Source organism: Bos indicus x Bos taurus, chromosome 8 (assembly GCF_003369695.1).
Source record: "Bos indicus x Bos taurus breed Angus x Brahman F1 hybrid chromosome 8, Bos_hybrid_MaternalHap_v2.0, whole genome shotgun sequence".
In the NCBI taxonomy this organism is placed as follows: domain Eukaryota; kingdom Metazoa; phylum Chordata; class Mammalia; order Artiodactyla; family Bovidae; genus Bos; species Bos indicus x Bos taurus.
The window spans coordinates 110,949,776-110,974,567 of NC_040083.1; the positions used below are offsets into that span (position 1 = coordinate 110,949,776).

The 24,792-nt window shown below is 49.5% G+C and overlaps 1 protein-coding gene across 1 annotated transcript in view; it reads right to left on the minus strand.

Annotated features, from left to right (window-relative positions):
- DCDC2C (doublecortin domain containing 2C) overlaps nt 1-24,792 on the minus strand; it is a 58,926-nt gene that overhangs the window by 24,789 nt on the left and 9,345 nt on the right. The window contains exons 3-6 of the mRNA XM_027550245.1: nt 18,281-18,357; nt 15,633-15,761; nt 11,471-11,608; nt 9,635-9,677 (exon numbers count right to left, since the gene is read on the minus strand). Of these exons, the coding sequence (XP_027406046.1) occupies nt 9,635-9,677; nt 11,471-11,608; nt 15,633-15,761; nt 18,281-18,357 (387 nt within the window). The remainder of the gene's footprint in view (nt 1-9,634; nt 9,678-11,470; nt 11,609-15,632; nt 15,762-18,280; nt 18,358-24,792) is intronic.

The window sequence follows — 24,792 nt, forward strand, 5'->3', positions numbered from 1 at the left end:
CTAAAAAAAAAAAAGCTATAAACTGTAATAACAAAGCGTAAGCAGATCACAGTGAGACAAGCTAATTCTGAGCTCCATTCCGATTCTACCCCATCTTTACATACAAACCACCTTTTTTAGTTCTCCTTTATTCCTTCTTTACTGAAGTATTTGGAAGTGAAGACAGGCAAAACTATACAAATAGATACTTCTTGTGAGTCCTCTATGTCACTTAAGAAAATGTCAAACTAAAACCATGAACTTGCACCATTTATATATGAAACTATCTGTGCATTATGCAATACCAGAGGTTTCTTCCTTGTGGAAATTACAGTGTGAAAATAGTTCTTCAGCCACATATAGGCACCACGCAAAATCTTTCTACGTATTTTAGGAGGCTCTACTGCAAGCTGAAATTGTGTTCATAAGTATAGGAAGCAAGGCCTTGGCAGAGCTGGTTTTAGAAACAGAAAATGGTATATGATGTTCGTGTCTTGGAGGCAGCTGGAGGCTGGGATTTAGAAAACTTGCTTGCTTCTCCCTGGCATGACTCACAGCTCCTTGTCACAAGCATTTTCCATCTTTGGCCTCTAAGATAAAGACACCATATATTGAGCTTATTATCTCTGAAATAGCACTCAAAGGACAGTGACAAGGAAATATTCCCCCCATCCCCTCATTACAAGCACACAAAAGCAGAGACGATGCTGAACAAACAGCACAGAGCAGCGCGCACCCATCGCGGTCAGACGCCCCAGGGCTTCCCGGGGCAGCGGGCGGCAGGTGAAGGCGGACACACGCCCTGTTTACACTACTGGGTGGTTTCCTGACAATAGAAACAGAAGCCCCTGCAGAACCGCAGGACTCTCACCCCGTTCAAGAAACAGGCCTTGACACAGACTTCTAGCTAATCCATCTTCCATGCTCCAATCTGGTCTCCATACCATGACATGCTCCATGGACCCTAACTCGACTGCAGACCCAGCCCAGAAAAACAACAAAATACTTACACAACTCTGCTTTCAATTTCCTTCATCTTTCTTCCTATTAAAAATATTTTTGGAAAATAAACCTGAGGCAAACTGAGTTTATTACTCTGTGGTGTTTTGAGAAATAATATCCTGCAGAGCTGCCATCAGTCAGTCCAGAGAATTCCATGGACTGTCCAGGCCAGAACACTGGAGTGGGGAGCCGTTCCCTCCTCCAGGGGATCTTCCCAACCCAGGGATCGAACCCAGGTCTCCACATTGCAAGCAGATTCTTTCCCATCTGAGCCACCAGGGGAGCCTATGGATGCTGGAGTGGGTAGCCTATCCCTTCTCCAGGGGATCTTCCTGACCCAGGAATCGAACTGGGGTCCTCCTGCATTGCAGGTGGATTCTTTACCAGCTGAGCCACCAGGGGAGCCCCACAGTGAAAGCATTAGTTGCTCAGTCGTGTCCAACTCTTTGTGCCCCATGGACTGTACCCCACCAGGCCCCTCTGTCCATGGGATTCTCCAGGCTAGAATACTGGAATGGGTTGCCAATTCCTTCTCCAGGGGATCTTCCCGACCCAGAAATCAAACCCGGGTCTCCTGTGTTGCAGGCAGATTCTTAACCTACTGACCTATGAGGGAAGCCCTCCATTGAAAGCATTTTTGGAAAACAAGCCTGAAGAACACTGCGCTAACTACTCTGTGGTGTTTTGAGAAGTAATATTTTCCTGCAGAGCTGCCATGACCAATCCAGCTGTTTTAATGCCACTGTAACGGATCATCCAACATGTGAAACACAGCCTCCGAAGGCCACCTACGGCGAACGAGACTGGGACTAATTGATGAACGCAGCAACCAATTCAGAGGCAATCCATCCTCAGGGAGAAAACAACATGCCTCCTGGAAAAAGGCATTTCTCTGGCTCCCCAGTGAATGTCCTGGTTCCAAAGCAGGTCAAGACCTTCCATCAACAAACTAGTCTCGGCTTTGAGCACTGCTAACATAGAAGACTCGCTAACATTTGAACCCGAGCGTTGCATCCCCAGGCTGCCGGAAGATGGCAACAAGCACTGCCTGACTGTCCTGTGACGCTGTGTGGACCTGCCCTCGTCAGCCTGCAAATGTCAGCTCCAGAGCATTTATCTCGCGCTGAACTTCACAGTCTAGACCTGGTTATTAAAGTGTGGGTGTCAGGCGCCCACACGTACTCACACTTGGCTTCCAGTGCTTGATCTCGGTTCATTACTATTGGCTTACCAACACTTGGGTTTTATGGCCAAAGAGAAATAGGTAATATTAACATTCTGATTGTGGATATGATATAAATACAATGCTCAGTAACTATTTACCAATATTTTATGGAGACCTGAACCATATAATATCATTTTCATATACAAACCCAATTTTAAGTGTTTGTTCAATTAACCACACTTCTCTGGAAGGTAACAGATACCTTCTTTGGAAGATAAATGCGTGTGTGCTAAGTCACTCCGTTGTGTCTGACTCTTTGTGACCCTATGGAACGCAGCCTGCCAGGCTCCTCTGTCCATGGGACTCTCCAGGCAGGAATACTGGAGTGGGTTGCCATGTTCCCCTTCAGGGGATCCTTCCAGCCCAGGGATTGAACCCGTGCCTCTGTCTCCTGCATTGGCAACTGCACAGTAAACGCAGGGGCTATAAAACTGAATTTGCTGTAACAAAACCGGAGTGGCTGCCTTCAGCTACTTTCATTGGATAACAGAGTCATGGTTCAAGTTAACTGGACCACCTGAGGCCTCGGCAGGCTCCTAAGACTTCGTGCTGGTCCAGCAGTTAAGGATCCACCTGCCAAAGCAGGGACACAGGTTCAGCCCCTGGTCTGGGAAGATTCTACATGTTGTGGGGAAAACTAAGCCCGTGAGCCACAACTGCTGGAGCCCAGGGACTCTAGCGCTGTGCTCTGCAGCAAGAGAAGCCACTGCGATGAGACACGCAAGCACCACGACCAAGAGTAGACCTTGTTCATCGAAACTAGAGAAAGCCCACGCCAGCAGCCAAAGATAAAAACAACTAAAAAAAAAGAGTTAAGGTATTGGCAGGGTCCTAAGGACATATTTTCAAATGTTCAAATATCTGCCTCGGACAATAAGTGAACCAAGCCAAGCAAATAAGGCAGACTGCGTCCTAAGCACGGTTTACGTGTGCTAATCAGTTCAAGTGTGTTAATTATGACTTTTTGTCATTCTCTCAGAAATAGGCATTTTTAACAGTGCAATTTAAAATTCCACTAAATTAAGATAAAATCTTTCATTTTGTTCTCAACGGAAATCAAGATATAAGAAGCAAACAGCTTTGCTCTTCTTTTTTTTTTTTTAATACTGTTAAGGTATCTACATTAGCTTAAATTAGAAATTCATGCCCTTGGAAGCAAGTTTGATGCCAGGAATCCTGTGGGAGGGAACAAGAATGAAAGGGGGGAATCGGCTTTCACCGATGGAAACCTTGAGAGGTCAGTGGCGGTAAGTCTCACCACTGCTCAGCGGAGCCAGGATCCCAGCTGAGGACCTCAGAGTCCAGAACGCTCGCTCTTAGAGCCTTGGCATTCCCTGGGTGGGAGTCCTTGGCTATAAGAAAGGAAACCTGTTGTCATAATATGTGGAGAAGGTCTCACCCACTTCCTAGGCATCCAATTAGATCCAGAGAAGGTTCATCTTTTTCCTCATTAAAGAATCCACATGGATAACCCCAGACAAACATGGGAGCAGACTTGTCCTCTGCTGCAGATCGTACAGAATTCTGATTGACATCAACAGCACTTTGTGGGGAGTTCAGGGTTTCTGAGCCCAAGCCACTCGTTCTCCTTGCTTGGCCCCTGCAGTAAGCTTTTCTGATCAAAACAAAACCGAAACAGTGCTTTTCTGCAGAGATATCCCCTCTCATGGCCCCTTCCCTCTCATGTGGCAGACGTGGTCATCTGGAGCAAGGCACCTCTTCACAAACCAGCACTTGCCTCCTCACTCCCCAGGGGCCCAGGTCTCCACTCCTAACCGCCCTCCCCCACTGCTGCCCTGGGAACCCTGAAGTCACTCCTGACTCCTCCCGCTTCCTCTCACTCCCCAGTCACATGGGCATGCCCACGATCCTTCTCACGGTTTTCCTTCCCATTTTACTGAATCGAGATGCCAAAAATCGGTAAGACACATGGTTCTTTCCTGTGTCGCTAATAAAGAAGTTAAGCTGCCACTTAAGCCATGTCGAGGTGCTTCCTTATTACCCAGAAGTTCTTTCCTCTACATCCTGAAAAAAAGCCCTTTAGGAACTATTTAGACATAGATAATTATCAATACCATGTGGAGGGAAACAGTGTGTGTGGGCATGCTTACTTATGTCTGACTGTTTGCAGCCCCATGGGCTATAGCCTGCCAGGCTCCTCTGTCCATAGGATTCTCCAGGCAAGAATACCGGTGTGGGTAGACACGCTCTTCTCCAGGGGATGTTCCCAACCCAGGGATCAAACTTGAGTCTCCTGTGTTGCAGGCAGGCTCTTTACCACCTGAGCCACCAGGAAAGCCCAAAGGAAAACAGAGGAGCCATAACCAGTACCATCTTTCAGAAGTGGGGACATGGCCTTAGATGCCCCCAGCCCAGTGGACCCTCCAGCTAAATGCAGCCTCCTAAGTACCTGGTGGAACCAGCCCAAGACCCACTCAGCCAACCCACAGAATCTAGAGAAATAATAAATCACCGTCATTGTAAGTGAAAGTCATTCAGTAGTGTCTGACTCTTTGCAACCCCATGGATTATACAGTCCATGGAATTCTCCAGACCAGAATACCAAAGTGGGTAGCCTTTCCCTTACTCCAGGGGATTTTCCTAACCCAGGGATCGAACCCAGGTCTCCCGCATTGCAGGCAGGTTCTTTACCAGCTGAGCCACAAGGGAAGCCCAAAGGTTGGCTTGTCAAGAGTCGTCATAAGCTCCTCGGTTTTTAGATGATGGCTCTTTGCATAGTAACAGGTTACTGAAACTGGTAGCTCAGCTATGTGTGGGTTGTCTCCCTTTTCTGGGTCTATAAACGAATTGGCTGTTGTTTCACAAAAGCATATGGAATTGAAGAGCGTACCCACTAAAAGCAAACGCACATAGAAGCCCACTTCAATTCTGAGTCACAGCAGAACCATCTCGAGGACATTTACACAGCAATTAAACTCACCATGTGCAGTGCCAGCCAAGCACCCCCTCAACCGGAAAGACAGTAAAGCGAGCAGCTGTGGTCAAGTTCACCACGACAACAAATGAACCCACAACACGACGTCTCGGAGCCAGGAAGACAGGAGAACGCTCGTCACAGAACCAGTGATGCACAGCAGGTCTCAGACCCAACTGCTGCCCCGCGTGCCATCGGCTGGGGGGTCGTGCGGCCTCGGGACGGCCTCTCCTCTGCTATTTCTACTCATGCTGCATCTTCAGTACGCACATTGTGTTCCATCGTTAGCAGTGATTCTCAGGTGTGTGTCTGTTCATTTCACTTCGCTGCTGAGGTCAGGAGCCCCATGAATACAGGTGTCTCACCTGCCCTCCCAGCCTGCCTCCTGCACCCCACTTTCCCTCCACAGGTACTGTGCTCTCCCGACTCTTTGGGGCCGTGCTGATGGAGAGACACAGGTGCATCTGAAAGTCAAAGAGGTGCCTGGCTGCCCTCCTGGAATTGTTGATGGAGGAGGTGACTGGCTGCCCTCCTGGAATTGTTGATGGAGGGAGGGGTTGGTGCTGGTGGAATCGGGATGACTGCAGGCTTGGGCTAGACCAGAGAACAGAGTCCACTTCCCGGGTGAGGACAGTCACGACCACTGTGGTCCCTGCGTCATGCTCACTGGCACGTTCTAGTACTCCACTGGCAGACACTCACATGCGGCTCGTCTATTATCTCCAGCACATGAAGCTTTGTGAAGACACGTATAAATTCATCAACAGATGCCCTCGCTCAAGCCTGACCGCCTGTGGGTGGAGAACTCTGTGTGTTTTTGAGATTGTTCACTGAGGGGTCAGGAAGACCTCGTACCATAGGTCGTTTAAAAACACACTTGCAGGACTCCGCTGGTGGTGCAGTGGGTAAGAATCTGCCTGCCAACACAGGCAACCCGAGCTCGATCCCTGGTTTGGGAAGATTTCACATGCCGCAGAGCAACGAAGCCAGCAAGCTGCAGCTCCTGGAGCCTTTGTGCCTAGAGCCCGAGCTCTGCAGGAGGAGAAGCCACTGCGATGAGAAGCCAGAGCACCGCAGCAAAGAGTGGCCCCCACTCGCCACAACTAGAGAGAGCCCCCGCCCAGCAACGAAGACTTGGAGCAGCCAAAAATAAATAATTTTTTAAAAATCAAATGTGTTAAAACAAAACACACACTTGCAGATTTAGACCACATGATTCCGCAGTCCCACTCCCGGGCACGTGTCCAGAGAGAACACTAATTTGAAAAGAGACACACACTCCAATGTTCGCAGCAACACTATTTACGGTAGTCAAGACGTGGAAGAAGTCTAAGCGTCCATCAGCAGATGAATGGGTTAAGAACAATGTGGTACATGCGTACAACGGGACAGTATGCATGGAGATTTTCATTTTATCAGATTATCATACTATTATGGTTATCATTATCGTACGGAACAAGCATACATAACATTATCATATTACCAGAGGTTATCCTATTAAGGTAAGTCAGAGAAGGACAAATATCATATTATATCATTTATATGTGGAAACTTTAAAAAATGATGCAAATTGACTCATTTGCAAAACAGAAATAGACTCACAAACCTAGAAAACAAGCCCATGGTCACCAAAGGCGAGAAGAGGAGGGAGGGAGAAACCAGCAGTTTGGGATTAAGATGTGATACTTTGCTCTACAAAACAGATAAACAAGCTCAGGCGAATCCAGCGCAGGACGGTGAGAATGGCACAGGGGAGTATCCTCAGTGTCCTGGATAACCTGTCGTAGAAAAGAATCTGAAAAAGAACACGCACATATACTTGTATAACGGGATCGCTCTGCTGTTCCCCTGAAACTAACACAACATGTAAGTTAACCAAACTTCAATTTTTTTAACTGTTTTAAAAAACCGCTTGCAGCTTTAAAAGAAAACTCAGTTCTCGGTCTTGCCAGCAGCTGCTCTTCCGCCCGGCTGACACCCTTAGAATGGGCAGACGACCAAGGGCTCAGGACAGCCCCTCACACGCCGCACGGCGATGTCCCCACTGAGGGCAGTCCTGGGCTTCCGGGTGGGTTTTTACATTTCCTCCCCTCACTTTCCAGAAGGATGTTGAGGTGGCTCACACGGAAAATAAATGAAAGCTTAATAAGCTAGAAGTGGAAAGTCGGGAACAGGTAAATAAGGGAACACGTGTATTTAGCCTAAGACAGTTGCCGTGACTAGCCCTAAATCCAGGCTCCTGCAGCCAAAGGGAAGGGGCCAGCACGCAGAGCAGTTTCCATTCTCAGCAACACAGTCCAGTCCTCAGATGGGGCCAGGACCCCCTCAGGGCCCAGTTCTGAGGTTAACGGGCCACGCAGGCCTTTACACAAGAGACGACGGATAACGCAGAGCCCTTGGCAGGTATCTGTACCTCAGCCTTTGCTAAACCAGTGCCATTTATTTTCTCCTAGGACTTTTAGTCTTCTATTAATACAACAAAACGTGCTTGTTGCATGCACCATAGATCTAATTTTTCTGAAATAACACATTTTTGCATTGCAGTTTATGCCATGTTGGTAATCATTCTGTTTAAAGAGTCCAAAGTATTCAATACCCTCATCCAAACCCATTATCTTTGCGGTGATACTATCTTTCCCCTTCCAGAAGGGAAAGGAAGTGTAGATACGATGGAAGAAACGTGCTCAATTTTAGACCAATTTTAAACGTACAATGAAAAGAAAATTACATCCCTACCTATAAGGAGCCAAAGCCAAAACAACAAAACAGTGAAAAGAGGACACAACAAAAGCAGGTGCCCACAAGCCCGCGTTGCCGGTCAGCAGATGGATTCAATCACCTGGGTTCAGCGACACCCAAAGCCACAAAGGTGTGGGATCTCAAACATGCACCATTCACGCTAAGTAAGAGTCATCACTGAGAAGTCAGTGCCCACACGACGTGTGAAATCCCAGGGAAGGCGGCAGAGCATAACCCCGTAGAGCTCGGATCCTGTGCTGTCTCCCTCCCGGATGACCTGGCCCTCGAGTCACAACCTGCACCTCGTTGGCTGACCTTCACGTGCCGATCGCCCCCCTTCCCACCAAGCATCATCCTGTTCACACGACTCATTTATATGAAACGTGTGATACAGCTCAAGTCCATGTGCCTGTCCCCACTAGACGGAGCGCACCCTGAGGGCAGAATCACGGCTATTATGTCTGTGTCCTTGGGGATGCTCACCCACTCATCCAGCAGACATTTAACACTCAATGCAATCCTTAGAGAGAGACAAAAGTAAGATGACCCTTCAGCTCAAGAAGCTACCAAAATAACAACAGAGTCAAATCAGAGAAACCTTCACACCAAAAGCCAGACAGCAGGAGAAAGAGGTATTCCGGGCTCGTCTCAACTAGGAAGAAATGTGCAAAGCTTCCTAACAACATTTAGCAAAATATACTCGAAAGTATTTTTTTTTCAGCAGTGAGGCTTTTGCAGTGCAGGCCGGTTGGGCAAGGATTGTGGCCATGAAGTCAGTGTGAAGAGGGCCAGTTCAGTGTCATCACTCTGAGCTCCTCCAGGGTAAGTACAGACAGAGTAAGGGCTGGATCCCAAGGCTAGGCTTGCCCCAGGTGAACACAAGGTGGTCCTCGGGGTACAGAAGCCAGAGCTCCTTGCAGGGAGGTGACAGACGGTGGGTATGAAATCGGAGCTGCAACAGGAGGAGAGCAAACCCTAGGGCTGGCGGCCTGCTATCAGAAAAGAGTAGACTGACAACTCAAGAGCTCCCAAGGCCAGCCACTTCCAGAGGGTCAGGATTCAGGCCAGCTGGGAAGGAAGGAAATAGTAGGCATTCAACAGCTTTGTTGAATGAATATGCACACAGCAGAGCCACTGCAGCACGGATTTCATAAGCTGGTCTGGAATATGTGGTCATCGTGTGAACAGGTGGGCCTATCCAGGTCGCCACGGTCTGGCCTCCACCTGCCTCCCTTGTCCCACGCTTTGTGTTGCAATAACAAATTGTGTGTTTAGATGAACACTTACAGACGTGCACACACACAGGCACACACACACACACCCTCCAGCTGTCATGTCTACCTAAAATCCGCTCCCAGCTCCCTCCAGACCAAGCCAGGCTTTTGCTCCTCCCGGCAGGTCCCATAAGACCTGTGTATCTTTTTATCTCCGCACTCACTGTGTTTCATCGCTAACACCTGACATGCCTCCCAGGCCTGGACTCTGGGCTCCAGGTTCACCCCCGATCTCCTGCTGGCCTCGCTCACAGGAGGGAGCCTGTGCTCAGAAGCTCGTTCGACAGGAGCGGAGCCAGCCTGTCCTGTGACCTTTTTGATGCCAAAGGACACCAGGGTCTTTGGGAGGAGGAACGCACCTCACCAGGAGAGCAAACCCAAGGGCTGGCAGCCTGACTCAGAAAAGAATAGACTGATACACTCGAGAGCCCCCCAGGGGCGATGACAGCTGTCCTTTGTCCCTTGTTAAGAAGTACTTACTTTTTTCTTTCTCCGTGAATGTTTCTCCACGTCTGTGTACTTTCTGAAAAACAAAAGAGAATCAAGCTTGAAATGTTTAAAGCTCACCAAAAACATCTGAATAAAAACGTTGACCGCTGCCTCAGCCTCAGGAGACACTGACCGCCGTGAGGAAGGAGCTAACTGTCCCAGAGGACACAGCCTCCTGGCAACATCAGCTTCCGGGAGAGAAAGCACCCCGCTCCCAGGGTGGGTAGTGGTTGACCCAAGGTTGACCCAAGGGCAGCACGTTTACAGGCACCTTCTGCCCTAAAGCCTTTATACGCTCTCAGGGCAGGGGGGATGGGAACCCTAACATTTGAAAGTTTTTGACAGTTGTTTAATCACGTTTGCAAACGCGGTTTCTTCACACAGCCCTTGAGAGGATGTGCAGAACAAGCATTCCTGCTCTCCTTGGGCTGGTAGAGAACCCGGGCTCCGGACACGAGGGTTTACTCAAACACCCCCCAACTGATCAGCAGAACTGGGGCCAAAATCCAGCCCCAAGCCCAGTACCCCTTTCGTTTCCCTTGGGGCCAAACGTGAGGAGCTGGATCGGCACACAGCTCGGACCTTCCGTCCCGCGAGCAGCCTCCTGCACGTTGGTCCGTGGAGCCTGGGGCCGCCCCGACGACACCGGGAGCCCAACACTCAGAGCTCATCCGGAATCAGGACCCCGAGGGCCCCAGACCCACAGGGTGGTGTCTGCATCTGGCGGCAAACTCCGAAAGGGCGGACGGGACTGGAATCTACAGTCTGATATGTGGAGCTGGGAGCACGGAGGGTTTTCACACAAATACAGCCTGAGAAGCAAGCTGGGTGGGACTTGGAAATTCATGGAGGGGTCAAGCACCATTCTGCCCTGGGGACGGACACAAACCACCTGTCTCATCACCTCAAGGACCGGGAACAGTGAGAAGGGCTCTCTGTCCTCAGGAGCATCGACGCAGGACGCGGGGCGCGCGTCGGGGCGCCGCCACCGGGCTCTTCTGCCTCAGAGAAGACCCTAGCCATCCCCCAGGCTGGAGCCCACAGGAGAGCAGGGGCCTCCTCTTCATGTGGCCGCCTGCCCTGTCCCAGATGCCACTGGGGAGTGAGGGACAGTCGTCACAATTTTCAGGGGACGGGACCGCAGCCCCCGCCGTCTCATCCTCCTCCACGTCCCAGCCCCTCCTCCACGACCAAAGACCCACACTCCGGGGGCTCCCTGTTGCCCAGGTCTGGGATCTACTGTAAAATCACGGCTTTGTTCACCAGGAGAGACTGCCCCCCGGCACACACTGCTTTACAGAAGGAAAAGCAAGTCGAATTAAGAAAACAAACTGTGCCAGGTGGAGGGCAGGTTACCATGACAGTGGCCTGGGACCACCTCCATCTTGCACGTTTAGACCTTTGACCTCTGTGACCCCAGGCACCCAGAGAAAGACAATGCACTCAACATGGGACCTCGCCTCTCTGTGACTCTCCCCAACAGCAGAGGTTCCTCCACGCCTAAGATTTTGAAAATCCAAAACTGCGTCACATATAAAATGAGAAGATCAAATTTCAGAAAAACAGCAGATACCGAACTGGCCTGAAAACAGCAGATTCCTGAACAGATACCTGAACAGAGGATGAGATGGTGGGATGGCATCACCGACTCGATGGACATGACTTTGAGCAAGCTCCAGGAGTTGGTGGTGGACAGGGAGGCCTGGCGTGCTGCAGTCCATGGGGTCACAGAGACTGAACTCTCTGAACTGAACTGGCTACATGAGGGCGAGGTGCCAGGGAAAGGGCAGGTTTCACCAGACGAGAAAAGGAACAGAAAGTGCTCACTGTTGGACTTCACTTGGCACCTTCGGGGACTTCCAGTAAGGGAAATTCTTGAAGGCTTCCAGTCCCGCAGCCACATAAAAATGGTTGTCTTGCAAATCCTTAGAGTTGTCCAAAAGATGTCCATTCATTGTAAACAGTCTGCGAATAAAGAAAGAGCAACGGGCTGCAGATGTAAGAGCTGCGATGTCAGGGCCGGGGACGGGGAGAAGGGGCGTCCAGTAGAGAACATGACTGGCGTGTGGACCACACGGGGAGTAATGGGACTGATGCTCTCTGAGCAAACGTGATCCAAACACGCTGAGCCCTGAGGGGGACGCTCTGCCAGGATTAGGCTTGCTTTCAATTTTTAGATTTTTTAATTAAAGTATATTTTTAATTATGTACAAGTGCTCAAAGGCCCTTGAGAAGAACACTGTAAGCTGTAGGTTGCTGTTCAATTAATTTTAACTATTAACAGCTAAAATGAATACAAATTGGCTTATATTGTGTAACAATACTTGAAAAAAAACCTGGCATTTATTAGAGAACAATATGCCTTCTTATAAGCACCGAAAGACTAAAATATGTCTGCTTTTTATTCTGCACTCTTTCCGGCAAGTATTAATGTACTCATTCATTTGTTTAAGAAACCATTCAGTTCACTCAATGTTGAGCATCTGTTAGGCACAAGACAATGAAGTAGGCATTGCCTTGGATAAAAATATGAGTAAGAAAGTCACTGCTTCCCCAGAGTCAATAGGACCAGAGAAGGGCAAAGTGCCAGTGTTCTGAGGAGAGAAAGACCAGAAGCGACTGTGGGCTTCACTGGAGCGGGAGAATGTGCACAGGGGTTTGAAGGGTGCATAGGAGTTCCTCACGGGAAGATGGAGGGAAGCCTGTGAGGCAGCAGAAGGGGCCTCTGCAGACAGCCGGGACACAGGGGGCTGGCTGCCACCAAAAGGCGACACACGGAGGACCTGAACACTGAATCACGAGCCTGGAATTCTAAGGGGAGGACTTCATCGCTGACTTAGAGTGAGCAGAGGGTGCAAGTGTGGGGTGAGCGCTGTTTGACAGCACTCAGCTGGCCACTGTGGATGGGATGTGATGGAGGAAAAGCACCTCGCCCCCGGGGAGGAGATGCAGAGCTGGGGTGGAGGATACGCTTCCCAACAACTGCAGCGAGCACAGGAGCGGAGACGAGAGAAGGAAGCAGGACACGTGGGATGGGCGGGACCCCCGGGACCCACCCCTCCCTCCATCGCACACCCCCAAACCCCAGCGAGCATGGGACCAGCCCGGGCGCTGGCTCACACACAGAGGCTGGGCCCCCGCCTCAGAAGAGCTGATCCATGAGCCCAGGATGGGGCCTGAGAATCTGTTTCCAACCAGGACAGCTCCTGGCCCTGCTGCCTTGGGTCACCTGGAGGAGCAAGAAGGAGACCCCCAGACAGGACAGAGCAGTGAGACACCTTGGGAGCAGAGCCCCGGGCTTCCAGGTGAGAGGCAGGGCTTGGAACTCCCTTCCCCTCCTGTTGTCACCTTGGACAATCAGTGTCAGTCGCCCCAGAGGGCTCACAGCTCACCAGCAGCGAGTCAGGGAGGGGCAGGCACTCTCAGCAGTGAGAGGCCCGGGGCGGTGGCAGACTGACCTCCCGAAGCCTGGAGGACAGCCTCCCCCCAGAGCCTGGGCTCCGGGGCCTGGACCCCAAGGCGCTGGGGGTGGATGGCTGGGGAGACGCCACCGGAAGACGCGCTTGGACAGATGGAGCAGGAGCTTGAACAAGGAAAACTTTATAAAATAAGGGAACTAAGAAATAAGCAATTACTTGAAAGAAACACATGTATCCCAGTGTTCATTGCAGCGCTATTTACAATAGCTTAGAACTTAGAACCAACCTAGATGTCCATAGACAGATGAATGGATAAAGATGCTGTGGTACATATACACAATGGAATATTACTCAGCCATAAAAAGGAACACATTTGAGTCAGTTCTGATGAGGTGGATGAACCTAGAACCTATTATACAGAGTGAAGTGAGACAGAAAGAGAAAGATAAATACTTTATTCTAACACACATATACAGAATCTAGAAAAATGGTACTGAAGAATTATTCACAGGGCAACAATGGAGAAACAGACATAGAGAACAGACTTATGGACATGGGGAGAGGGGAGGAGAGGGTGAGATGCATGGAAAGAGTAACATGGAAACTTACATTACCATGTGTAAAATAGATAGCCAACGGGAATTTGCTGTATGGCTCAGGAATCTCAAACAGGGGCTCTGTATCAACCTAGAGGGTAGGATGGGGCGGGAAATGGGAGGGAGGCTCAAAAGGGTGGGGAATATGTGTATACCTGTGGCTGATTCATGTTGAGGTTTGACAGAAAACAGCAAAATTCTGTAAAGCAATTATCCTTCAATAAAAAAATTAATTAATTTTAAAAAAGAAATAAGCAATTATTGTTTGTAAGACAAAAACAGAGGAGCCATCCCAGGACGAAGCAGGGAATGATAACAGAACAAGGAGAGCGAAAGTTAGGGGATAAAAGTGAGAAGTGCCGTCACCCGGACAATAGGAATCCCCAAAGAAGCTAAAACAGGAGCCAAAAGAAGAAACGCACGTAGAAACGATGAAGATTAACATCACAGAGGGAAAGACGGAGAGCAGCTGAGCCGGAAGTGCCCCCAGCGAGTGAGAAAGCAGCGAGCTCAGGGTCAGGGTCACCGGCGCGGCCCACCGTGCTCCACGGACGCTGAGAGCGGAAACAGCCAGACCTCGGGGCCTCAGGACTCGGCCGGGACCACTCAGCGCCGTGCTCTCCAGCAGGAACAGGGAGACAGGGAGACAGGGAGCCGGGGGGCAGGCCACCCTCCCTCGTCCTGGGCTTGCTGCCCGAGGAGGCTCTGCTGCTGTCTCAGCCACACCTTCCCCTCCAGCCACAGCCCCGCGGCCTCGATGACTTCTGCCCCCTTCCTCCCTGCGGGAACCACCAGGCTTCTGGCTACGACTTCACGCCATTCCTGGACTCACCTCCACACCGAGCCCCTCCCAGGCTGATCCTTCCCCAGCTCGGCCACAGACCCGTCCACCCATCTGCCCCCTCCCCGACTCCGGGCCACCAAGCATCAGAGGAAACAGCGGCCCTGCAAGGCGTCCCACCGCACATTCGGGGCCCAGGCTCATGGAGCCCCCAACCCCACTTGGCCACGCTTCATCTCCTTTCACTCTCGGCTTGCTGTGCCCCGTCCACTCACAAGAGGCCACCTCCCCACCTCCAGGTCCAGCGCCTTCCATCTCCTCAGGACCTTGTCCCCGTGGCCACCCCAGCCCTCTCCTCCCCAGTGCATCACTGACCACACACATGCACGCGCACACACGCACACACATGCACACACACACACACGCACGCACACACACGCGCACACACACATGCACACACACGCGCACACACGCACACGCACACGCGCACACATACACACACACACAGCAGCCCCGAGACAGCAAGGCGCCTGCACGGTGCGGACCCCGGAGGCTGCTCCAGCCTCAGGCCTGGCTGCCTCCCCACAAGGACGCCAGCTGTATACAGCGGACCATCTGCGGTTTCCCCCAGACTCCTCGTTTGTTTCTGATCAGTATTGCCAGCCCATCCCACACTCACAACACACCAAGGGCTCCTCAGGCACTTCACCACATCACAACTCCTGGAAGCAGGTACTGTTCTTGTTTCCAATTTCCCGGAGGAGGAGACAGACCTCGGGACGCTCGGCGCCTCCCCGGCGTGACCCAGGTGCGGCCACTGTGACCTCCTCCGTCCAAGGACTCCACCCCTTCCGATGGGCTGGTCAGCCCCCTGACTTCTCCTGCCCAGCTCTAACTGCTGGCCACCTGCAGGGGTGTGGGGGCCCCGGGGACACAGTGGGGTCATGGGACACACCTGCCTGGGTAGCCCTGTTCACCACACCTTGTGAGAGGGGAACACTCACTAAACTTCATTGAGTGAATGAACAAAATTGGTTAAAAATAAGTATGGCCCGAAGACTACAGAAGTACTACCTGCCCGAAGAGTTAAAACCAGAGCTCACGAGCCTCATGTTAGACCTCGCTGGTGCTGGCTAGAAGTTCTCACCGAAACCCCCCACTTCCCGGGTCACCGGGGCAGGCCGCAGTCTTACTTTCTAACGCCTCCCAGAGGGAAGACCTTCTCCCCGACCGTGGCCAGCACGCTGTTCCACTCCATCAGGCTGAATTTGGGTATAATAATCTTTACAGGCGGAATAAATAATCTTCCATTTGTGAAAACACTGCAAGGATTAAAGGAAAAGACTTTGTTAGTGCCTCATGCTCTGGGGGAAATGCTGGGCGTTCAAGAAAAATACACACTTACAGAACCATGGAAACCACGCAGAGCCCTGAGCTCAGAGAAGGGGGCACAAGTGGCGGGGACTCAGCCTCATAGAAGACAGAATGCTCCAATGGCCAGGGCTACACTCTATTCTTTAAAGACAATGCCTCTGTCAAAACAGAATTCTACAATGTTGGTGGGAATTAAAATTGATACAGCCACTAGGACAGATCAGTATGCAGGTTTCTTAAAAACTAAAAATCGGATTTCCACAGGACTCAGAAATACCACTACTGGGCACATACCCAGAGAAAACCGTAATGCAAAAAGATGCATGCATCCCAATGCTCACTGCAGCACCATTTACAACAGCCAGGACGTGGAAGCGACCTAGAGGTCCATCAGCAGAGGGGTGGATCAAGAAGATGTGGTACATATGCGTGATGGAATAATATTGTTGTTTGGTCGCTAAGTCATGTCTGACTCTTCCGCAACCCCATAGACTGTAACCTGCCAGGCTCCTTTGTCCATGGGATTTCCCAGGCAAGAATTGTGGAATGGGCTGCATTTCCTCCTCCGGGGCATCTTCCCAACCCAGGTATTGAACCCACATCTCCTGCATTGGCAGGAGGGTTCTTTCCCGCTGAGCCACATCCAAATGCAAATAATTTAAAACTGGAGAAATACATCTCTTCTTTTTTTTCAGGGTAAATGTAAATTTTAATTTAACATGCTTGCACCCAATATAAATAATCCATTTTCTCATTAAGGCTCTGTGGCAAGAGGCCTGCAAACTCCAGAGCCCACCTTTTCCCATGTTTAAATGTTGCCCCAAACAAACCTTGAAAGGATGTCCTGTGCAAGCTGCATCACAACTCATCTGTGATGCTGCTACTGCGTTGAAGATTTGTAGCGACATTGCCACCGAGTGGTGCTCCTAAAGACTGTACCCCAAAAGTCTTTCCAAACACAGACAGCTACTATTAATTTTTTAAGTAGGACAAACATTAAATGTTTTTAAATAAGAAGAGTTTTTTCAAAGTAGGAAATAGCACCTGGATCCAGGAATGAATTTTATTATCATGGTGATAATGATGGTGATGGTGGTGGTGATAAAGATAATGGTTTTGGTGGTGATGATGATGATGGTGGTGATGGTGGTGATGATTATGGTGATGATGGTGGTGATGGTCATGGTGAGGAAAGGTCAAAACACCTTTCTCCCTCGAACACTGAGAATTCTGAAAACCATCTTAACTATTTTCTGTTTGTTTTTAAGTTACAAGGTCTCCATGTGAGCCCTGCATTTGGATGGTATTTGGGACCATCTGGTGGAGTTTCTAGCACACCGTGTACAGAACAAAGCACAGGCCTTACAATAACGGGTTTATCATAGGAAAAAACAGCCTGGAAAAGGAAGTGAGAACCACTGAAAACCTGAGTTAGGACAAAAAAATACATATACATCAGGGAAATGTGTCTTTGCCAGGAAGGACCTGTAAGCCAGTAGTGTTCCCTTAGGTTTCTATCCATTCTTTAGAAAGAGATGTCTTTCACGAAATTTAGAAATACCGTCTCTTGTTATTTCAGAACAGTTCTCAGATGAATAAAAGGCCCAGTGGGAAGATCTTGGCTGTGTGCGTGGCTCCCTTCCAGAAGGCTAAGGAAAAGTATCTTACAGAAACGATGGCTGGGTTTTTGAGGGTAAGTGAAAGAGCAGCTTCGCTAACCAGCAGGCCATGTTTGCTCATGATGCCCTTGGGTGTCTCCGTCGGGGGCTCCGCTGGTTGCGCAGGGGCTTCCCTGCTTCCGGGGCCCCAGCTCTTGGCTGATCAGCAGGGACAGGAAGGACAACCGTCTGGAAAGTGGAGCCTTGGCTACTCAAAGCTGAGACCAACCCAAGCTGGGGCCCCTCTGACAGGGAGCCAGGACCTACAAAATCACTGGAATTCCTTCCATTGGGAGCAGGACCAGGAGAGAGGGGAGGTGCGTCAGCTTTTGTCTCCGGCACTTGGCTGCTACAGAACTCACCCTCAATAGCCTCCACTCCAGCTACCCCAGCTCCCGGTTCAGCAGGGAGGCTTAAACTACCTTCCTCGCTCGAACATCGGAAACTCTGAAAGCCATCATAACTATTTTCTGTTTGTTTTTTAAGTTTCGCTGGGAACAGAACTGCTACATTTCCAATCACCATCCAGCAGCTGTAATGACTAGACTGCAAAATAAATGGAAAAAACGGAGACTAAATTGCGTGTTCCTGCCCCCACGTGACCCGAGAACTGCGGTGGGGCAATGGGGTTGCTTCTCCAAAATCAAGGTTCTTGAGAGAACACGTGGCACCTGCAAGGCGGAATTGAACAGAAGGTTCCGGGAAGATGGAAGAGACGTCAGGGTGAGCAGGGGGAGGACGAGGAGGGAGGCAGAGTAGGGAGGCTACTGTCTTTAAGGGGCTCGGGCCCCTGCCGCCACTGGACTCACTTTATTTGTCGGGATGTGCGATGGAACGTCTGCCATCTGGAAGGCACGCTCAGGCCGCAGTGCACCACCGGTTTGATCTGCAAGGAGACAAAGGAAGCCCAGAACCCAGGTCAAGCTAACAGATGCTTGTTGAACACCAACATGACACACAGCTTCCGCCCAAAATCTAAGTAAAGGTGGGGCAGCCCCGCTAACAGAACAGACCCCAGAGGGGCCCAGGGAAGCTGCGCTCCGTGCTGGGCGGAGTCTGGGAGCTGCAGCGGCTGAACCCGGGTGCTCCACCAGAGGACACCACGCCGAGAAGCCCTCACGGCGCAGCTGGAGAAAAGCCGGTAAGCGACAAAGAGCTCAGCCAAAACTAAACAGATTTTAAAAATTATATATACTCGTATACTAATAGCCACAAAACCAATGCCATGAATATCAACAACTACCATGAATTTGCAGACCCAGTTTAGAAAGAAAACAACAGAAATTATCCTTTGCAAAATTCTATTAAGGTACAGCTACCCTAAGAAGCAGCTCTCTGCTTGACTGCATAAAATTACGGAAACAATGAACCAATTGCTTTTCTATGTGTTAATGATTCATTAACCCCAATATCACCTGCCTGATTCAATGGCTCCAGCAATTAAATACATGATTCTGGACCTTTCCCCCGGTATTCCATACAATAATCTCCTAACAAGTGTCAGACAAACATGCTTTTCTGTTGTCTGATGGTGGTGACAGGTTCAAGACTCAAGTCAATCATCTGCCCCAAGAGACAGGACCCAATGGGCTTTAGAGCTCTTTATTGAAGGTGGTGGCTCAGACAGTAAAGAATCTGCCTGCCATGCAGGAGACCTGGGTTCAATCCCCAGGTCTGGAGGAAGATCCCCTGGAGAAGGAAATGGCAATCCACTCCAGTATTCTGCCTGGAGAATCCCATGGACAGAGGAGCCTGGAGGGCTACAGTCCATGGGGTTGCAAAGAGTCAGACTCAACTGAGCGACTAACCAGGGTCATTAAACTTCATCATGTATCCATGATGGAAGACTCTCGAGGCTGCCAAAGCAGCACGGATGGTTTGTTGATGCCTACTGTGCACCAGGTGCTGCTGCTGCTGAGTCGCTTCAGTCGTGTCCGACTCTGTGTGACCCCATAGACAGCCTCCCACCAGGCTCCCACCGTCCATGGGATTCTCCAGGCAAGAGCACTGGAGTGGGTTGCCATTTCCTTCTCCAATGCATGAAGTGAAAAATGAAAGTGAAGTCGCTCAGTCGTGTCTGACTCCTAGCGACCCCATGGATTACAGCCTACCAGGCTCCTCTGTCCATGGGATTTTCCAGGCAAGAGCACTGGAGCGGGGTGCCAGTGCCTTCCCCACCAGGCACTGCACTCGGACCTTTATAGGCGTTCGTGTCTGATCCTCAAAACAACCAGGTAACAAAGAATCAGAGGTTATACAATCTTCCCAAGAACACACAGCTATTAAGTGTCCTGGCTATAATAAGCCATCAAAAATATTTTATTATAGGTTTTAGCAAAATGGGCACTTGAACCTATGTTGATATAGCACTTAGGAGCCTTGTTGAGTCATCCTTGACTCCAGAACTTTTTCCGTCTCTTTATCACCGTGTGAGCTTGCTCCGTTTGTCTCGCTTCCCTAAGCCTGTTTGTCTGTCCGCGTATGCAATGCAGATCAGAGCAGTGCGTGTGCAGTAAGTCAGACAGAAAAAGATGACTACTTCATGATGCTACTTATAAGTCAAATCTGAAAAAAAAATACAAGTGAATCTACATACAGAACAGAAACAGACTCACAGACAAACAGACTTATGGTGAAAGTGGGGTGATAAGTGAGGAGACAAACAGACTTATGGCACCAACGGTGAAAGTGGGGGTGATAAGTGAGGAGGCTGCGACTAACCAGTACAAGCCACTACACATAAAACAGATAAGCAGCAAGGACTCACCATATGACACAGGGACAATATCCATTCCTTGTAATAATCTATAATGAAATATAACCTTAAAAAACATGCATAACCAAATCACTTTTTCAATCACACTTGAAACTAACACAATATTGTAAATCAAATACACTTCAATAAAAATTTAAAAATATATATTAGGCAAAAAAAAAGTTAAAAAAAAAAGTAGTGCATTGACATAGGTTTGCTCGAGATACCAGTAACACAAAGTGAGTGAACGCATTGTCCAGTGCTCAGCAAAGCGCCTGAAGTTCAGAGCTAAGAGCCCAGGCAACGGCAGCGGATCTTATTTGTCTTGTTGCCCTGAAGTCCCTTCTCTCCCTGGCCCCATCCTGCTCCGACAACCCTCTGTGAACACCCTCACAGCCTTCTTCATGCCAAACATCAAACAAAAAGCCCCATAGCTGACCTGTGGTCATGCTCCCCTGGAGGATGGACTTCAGCTCAGCTCAGCTCAGTTCAGTTCAGTTCGGTTGCTCAGCCATGTACAACTCTTTGCAGTCCCATAGACTGCAGCACACCAGGCCTCCCTGTCCATCACCAACTCCCAGAGTTTACTCAAACTCATGTCCATTGAGTCAGTGATGCAATCTAACCATCTCATCCTCTGTTGTCCCTTTCTCCTTCTGCCTTCGATCTTTCCCAGCATCAGGGTCTTTTCCAATGAGTCAGTTCTCATCAGGTGGCCAAAATTTTGGAGTTTCAGCTTCAACATCAGTCCTTCCAATGAACACCCAGGACTGATCTCCTTTAGGATGGACCGATTGGACCTCCTTGCAGTCCAAGGGACTCTCAAGAGTCTTCTCAAACACCACAGTTCAAAAACATCAATCTTCGGTGATCAGCTTTCTTTATAGTCCAACTCTCACAGCCATACATGACCACTGGAAAAACCATAGCTTTGACTAGAGGGACCTTTGTTGGCAAAGTAATGTCTCTGTTTTTTAATACGCTATCTAGGTTGATCATAGCTTTTCTTCCAAGGAGCAAGCGTCTTTTAATTTCATGGCTGCAGTCACCATCTGCAGTGATTCTGGAGCCCCCCCAAAATAAAGTCTGTTACTGTTTCCACTGTTTCCCCATCTATTTGCCATGAAGTGATGGGACCAGATGCCATGATCTTAGTTTTCTGAACGTTGAGTTTTAAGCCAACTTTTTGACTCTCTTCTTTCACTTTCCTCAAGAGGCTCTTTAGTTCTTCGCTTTCTGCCATAAGGGTGGTGTCATCTGCATATCTGAGGACTTCAGCTGCCTGCTGACAAATGGACTTACAGGCTGGAACTGGTGCTCTGAATGACTCCAGATTTGCTGAGTCCGCAATCAGAGAAACCATCACAAAGCATCAGGTGGCCACTGACTCATGCAGCCAGCTGGCCATCCTGGGAAGTCCCTACTCAGAAGCGGGGCCTCAAGTAAAACCGACCCAGCGACAGTACCTGGTCCAAATTCTGCCAGGCTGCAGACTCCAGAAGGCCCTCGGCCATGGTTCCATTCATTTACTTAAGCCTTATTTGTGGAGGACCCACCACGGGAGGAACTGTGCTAAGTGTTAGAGACGCAAAGGTGAGCATCACACCTTGCCTTGGAAGCGCTGGGCGCATGGGGACCCAGGCCATTGAAGGGGCAGCCTGGAGACAAGGGGACAAGCACACGCAGCTCTGTGGTGAGGGCTCCGTGGGGGCAGCACGGGCCACAGACAGGTGCACCCCCTCCGCACAGCGACACAAAGTGGGCTTCCTGGAGGAAGCTGCATCCAGGCTGAGAGCTGAACTACAGGAAGGAGCCAGGCAGTCGAGGGTGGGAAGAAATGTTGAATGAGGCTGGGGGAGCAGCATATACGCAACATCCTGGTGAGAGGACTTTGGACACACCCTCGTGGGTACAAGGTCTCTGGGAAACAGAAAGCGCTGGACTAGATCCTGGACTCAGAGGGAGGGGTGGTGAGAGGTGGGGCTGACGGAGAAAGCAAAGGCCAGGTCAAGGTTAGCAGAGTAGACTCCACCCCCCGGGAGCATGGAGGCAGGCCTGGAAGTGTCTGCACCAGGGAACCGAGGTGATCAAGTTGGAAAGGGAAGCGCAGCATGCCCGAAGGCCAGCGGAAGGCACAGGGCTCCCAGGAGCAGCTCGGGTGCGGTCAGCGTCAGCAAGAATTGGAGGAGTAACTGAACGGGCTTGAGGGGCGAGGGGAGGGATGGGGCGCGGGGCAGCTGGGAGAGGGGAAAACTAAGAACAGGTCTCTGGTTTCAGGAACTGGGTGTACAACTCTGTTCTCCGAAAAAGGGAACACAAAATAACGGGTTTCGGAGGAAGATGTACAGCTACGGAGGCCAAGCTCTGGAGCCCGCAAACTACAGTTCGTGAAGCCTGTGGGCCCCAACGCGGGCGCTGCACAGCAAGAAAAGTCACAGCAATGAGAAGCCCTTGCCCCAACGCTAGGGAGCAGCCCCACTGGGCACACTTGGGGAAAGCCCACTCAGCCACGAAGGCCCCGTGGAGCCAAACACACAAATGACAGTTTTTTTAATGTTTATATTAAAAGTCTTTTTAAAAATCGGACACCGTCGACATTCTCATTAAATCAACATGACACCATCATCGAAACTCAAGATCCCAAGAGCACTATTTGGAGTCTAATTTTCCTCGTCCCTCCATTGAATGAAATGCAATTCCAGATTCATTACCCTGAAGCACACGTCATTTCTTTGGTTATAGGAAATGTACTGCTATGATATTCTAATTAATTTTAAGTAAATTTTTTTGCTAAGCTAAGATCTCTTAAGAAGCTTCTTCAATTTTTGCATTAATTTAATATTTTGACCACAATGTAAGTTCTGTGAAACAATACTCTACAAAAAGCTAGGTACGCCTACTCTGCATTACTGTATCACAAAATAAGGCAGAATAATTTAGTAAAACACATAAACCCTGAATATTTGGACTTGGCCAAAACTTACAGTATATTATATTTAGTGTTTTTAACAGTTTTCACTGGTGTTCAAATTGGTAGGCATTCATGGACTTCAAATTCAGGTAGGGTCAGCTATTCCAACTTAAAGATACTATGAGTAATAATTTCAATGATTTACTGAGTTCTTACAACAGGCCCATCACCGTCTCAAACCCCACAACACTCTAAGAGGTATTATTTTAGATCCGTATCTATGGATCTAATCATAGTAAGATGTCATAAACCATTCAACCATTTCTCTATTGATGGACATTCACATGGTTCCCAGGTTTTTGAAATTACAATAATAATAACAAATGCTGCCATAAACATCCTTAAGGCCCAGCGTGTGCACTGAGTGAGCTGGCTGGAGGGGGTACAGGAGGGGAGCCCCCGGCCTCAACTTCTGACAAGGTCTGGGGAGCTTTCAACACCACGTTCTCTTGCAAAGCTACCTCACAGAGGCTGTGAAAACACTACAGTCCCCCCAAGACAAGGATTTACATATCAAACAGCAATAATCACGAGCCACTTTCAGGGGGTGACATCTTCCACCGAAGGAGCAGGGGCTGGGGGGTGACCGTCAAGCACCTCCAGGCCTCCTCACTGCACAGGACACAGAGCACTCCAGGGCGGGAGTGGCGTTCTCACGGGAACGCCGTCACATGTGCCCTGGAAGCAGCGCATGCTCTGAGAGACGTGCCGGAAGTCAACATTAAAGCGGCTACAATTGTGCGCCTAACTCCTCCTCCTTACAATCACGAGGGCTCTATCGGGGGCCATCCCAGTGCCTGCGTACAATAATGAAAACTCAAAAGGATGGAAGGTCTGTTGACAGGGAGCAGGTTAAATAATTGTGATAGACTCACATAATGGAACATTTTGCAGCCACTAAAAACCATGTTGCAGGAGATCCTTTACTAGGTTAAACTATCATGATACTTAACTAATAAAAAGAAGAGAACAGTGTGTGTTGGTGGACTGCCTCTCTTTAAATATATACACACACATACTGTACGTACATGTGTGTCTGTGAGGGTAGATAGCTAGATATTCGCTACTTGTGCAGAGAAAGGCCGCTGGAAACGGACATGACGAAACACACACAGTGCTGATCTTCGGGAGGAGGGATCATGGGCAATTTTCGCTTTCCTCATTGAGCTTTTCTGCACGGCAATTTTGACATTTTTCTCAGCAAGAATGACTTTAAAATGAGTTTTTTTTTTTTTTTATGAAAGAGTGCAAATTTCAAAAGAACAATTACAAAGTTCCTTGGGCAACCACAACCTTGGTGTGAGGGCCCTGGAATCTAAGCCCGACTTGGAGAAGATGGGATGGTACCCACATTTCACACAAGGCTTGTCCTAACGTCTCCCATCACAGTGTCCTCAGTCAGAAAACAGGGAGCTTTGATGAGATACTCTAGGAAGTCTCCTTCCTGTCCTAAAATGCTAAATGTTACCTGTAATCAAGTCTAATGTTTTTAAATCATTGCAATGTACAAAGGATAAACATAGACTCAAATGTGAACAGTTACCATCGAGGGGTCCTCTTCAGAACTGGTGTTTAATCCCACTCCCTGCCCTGCC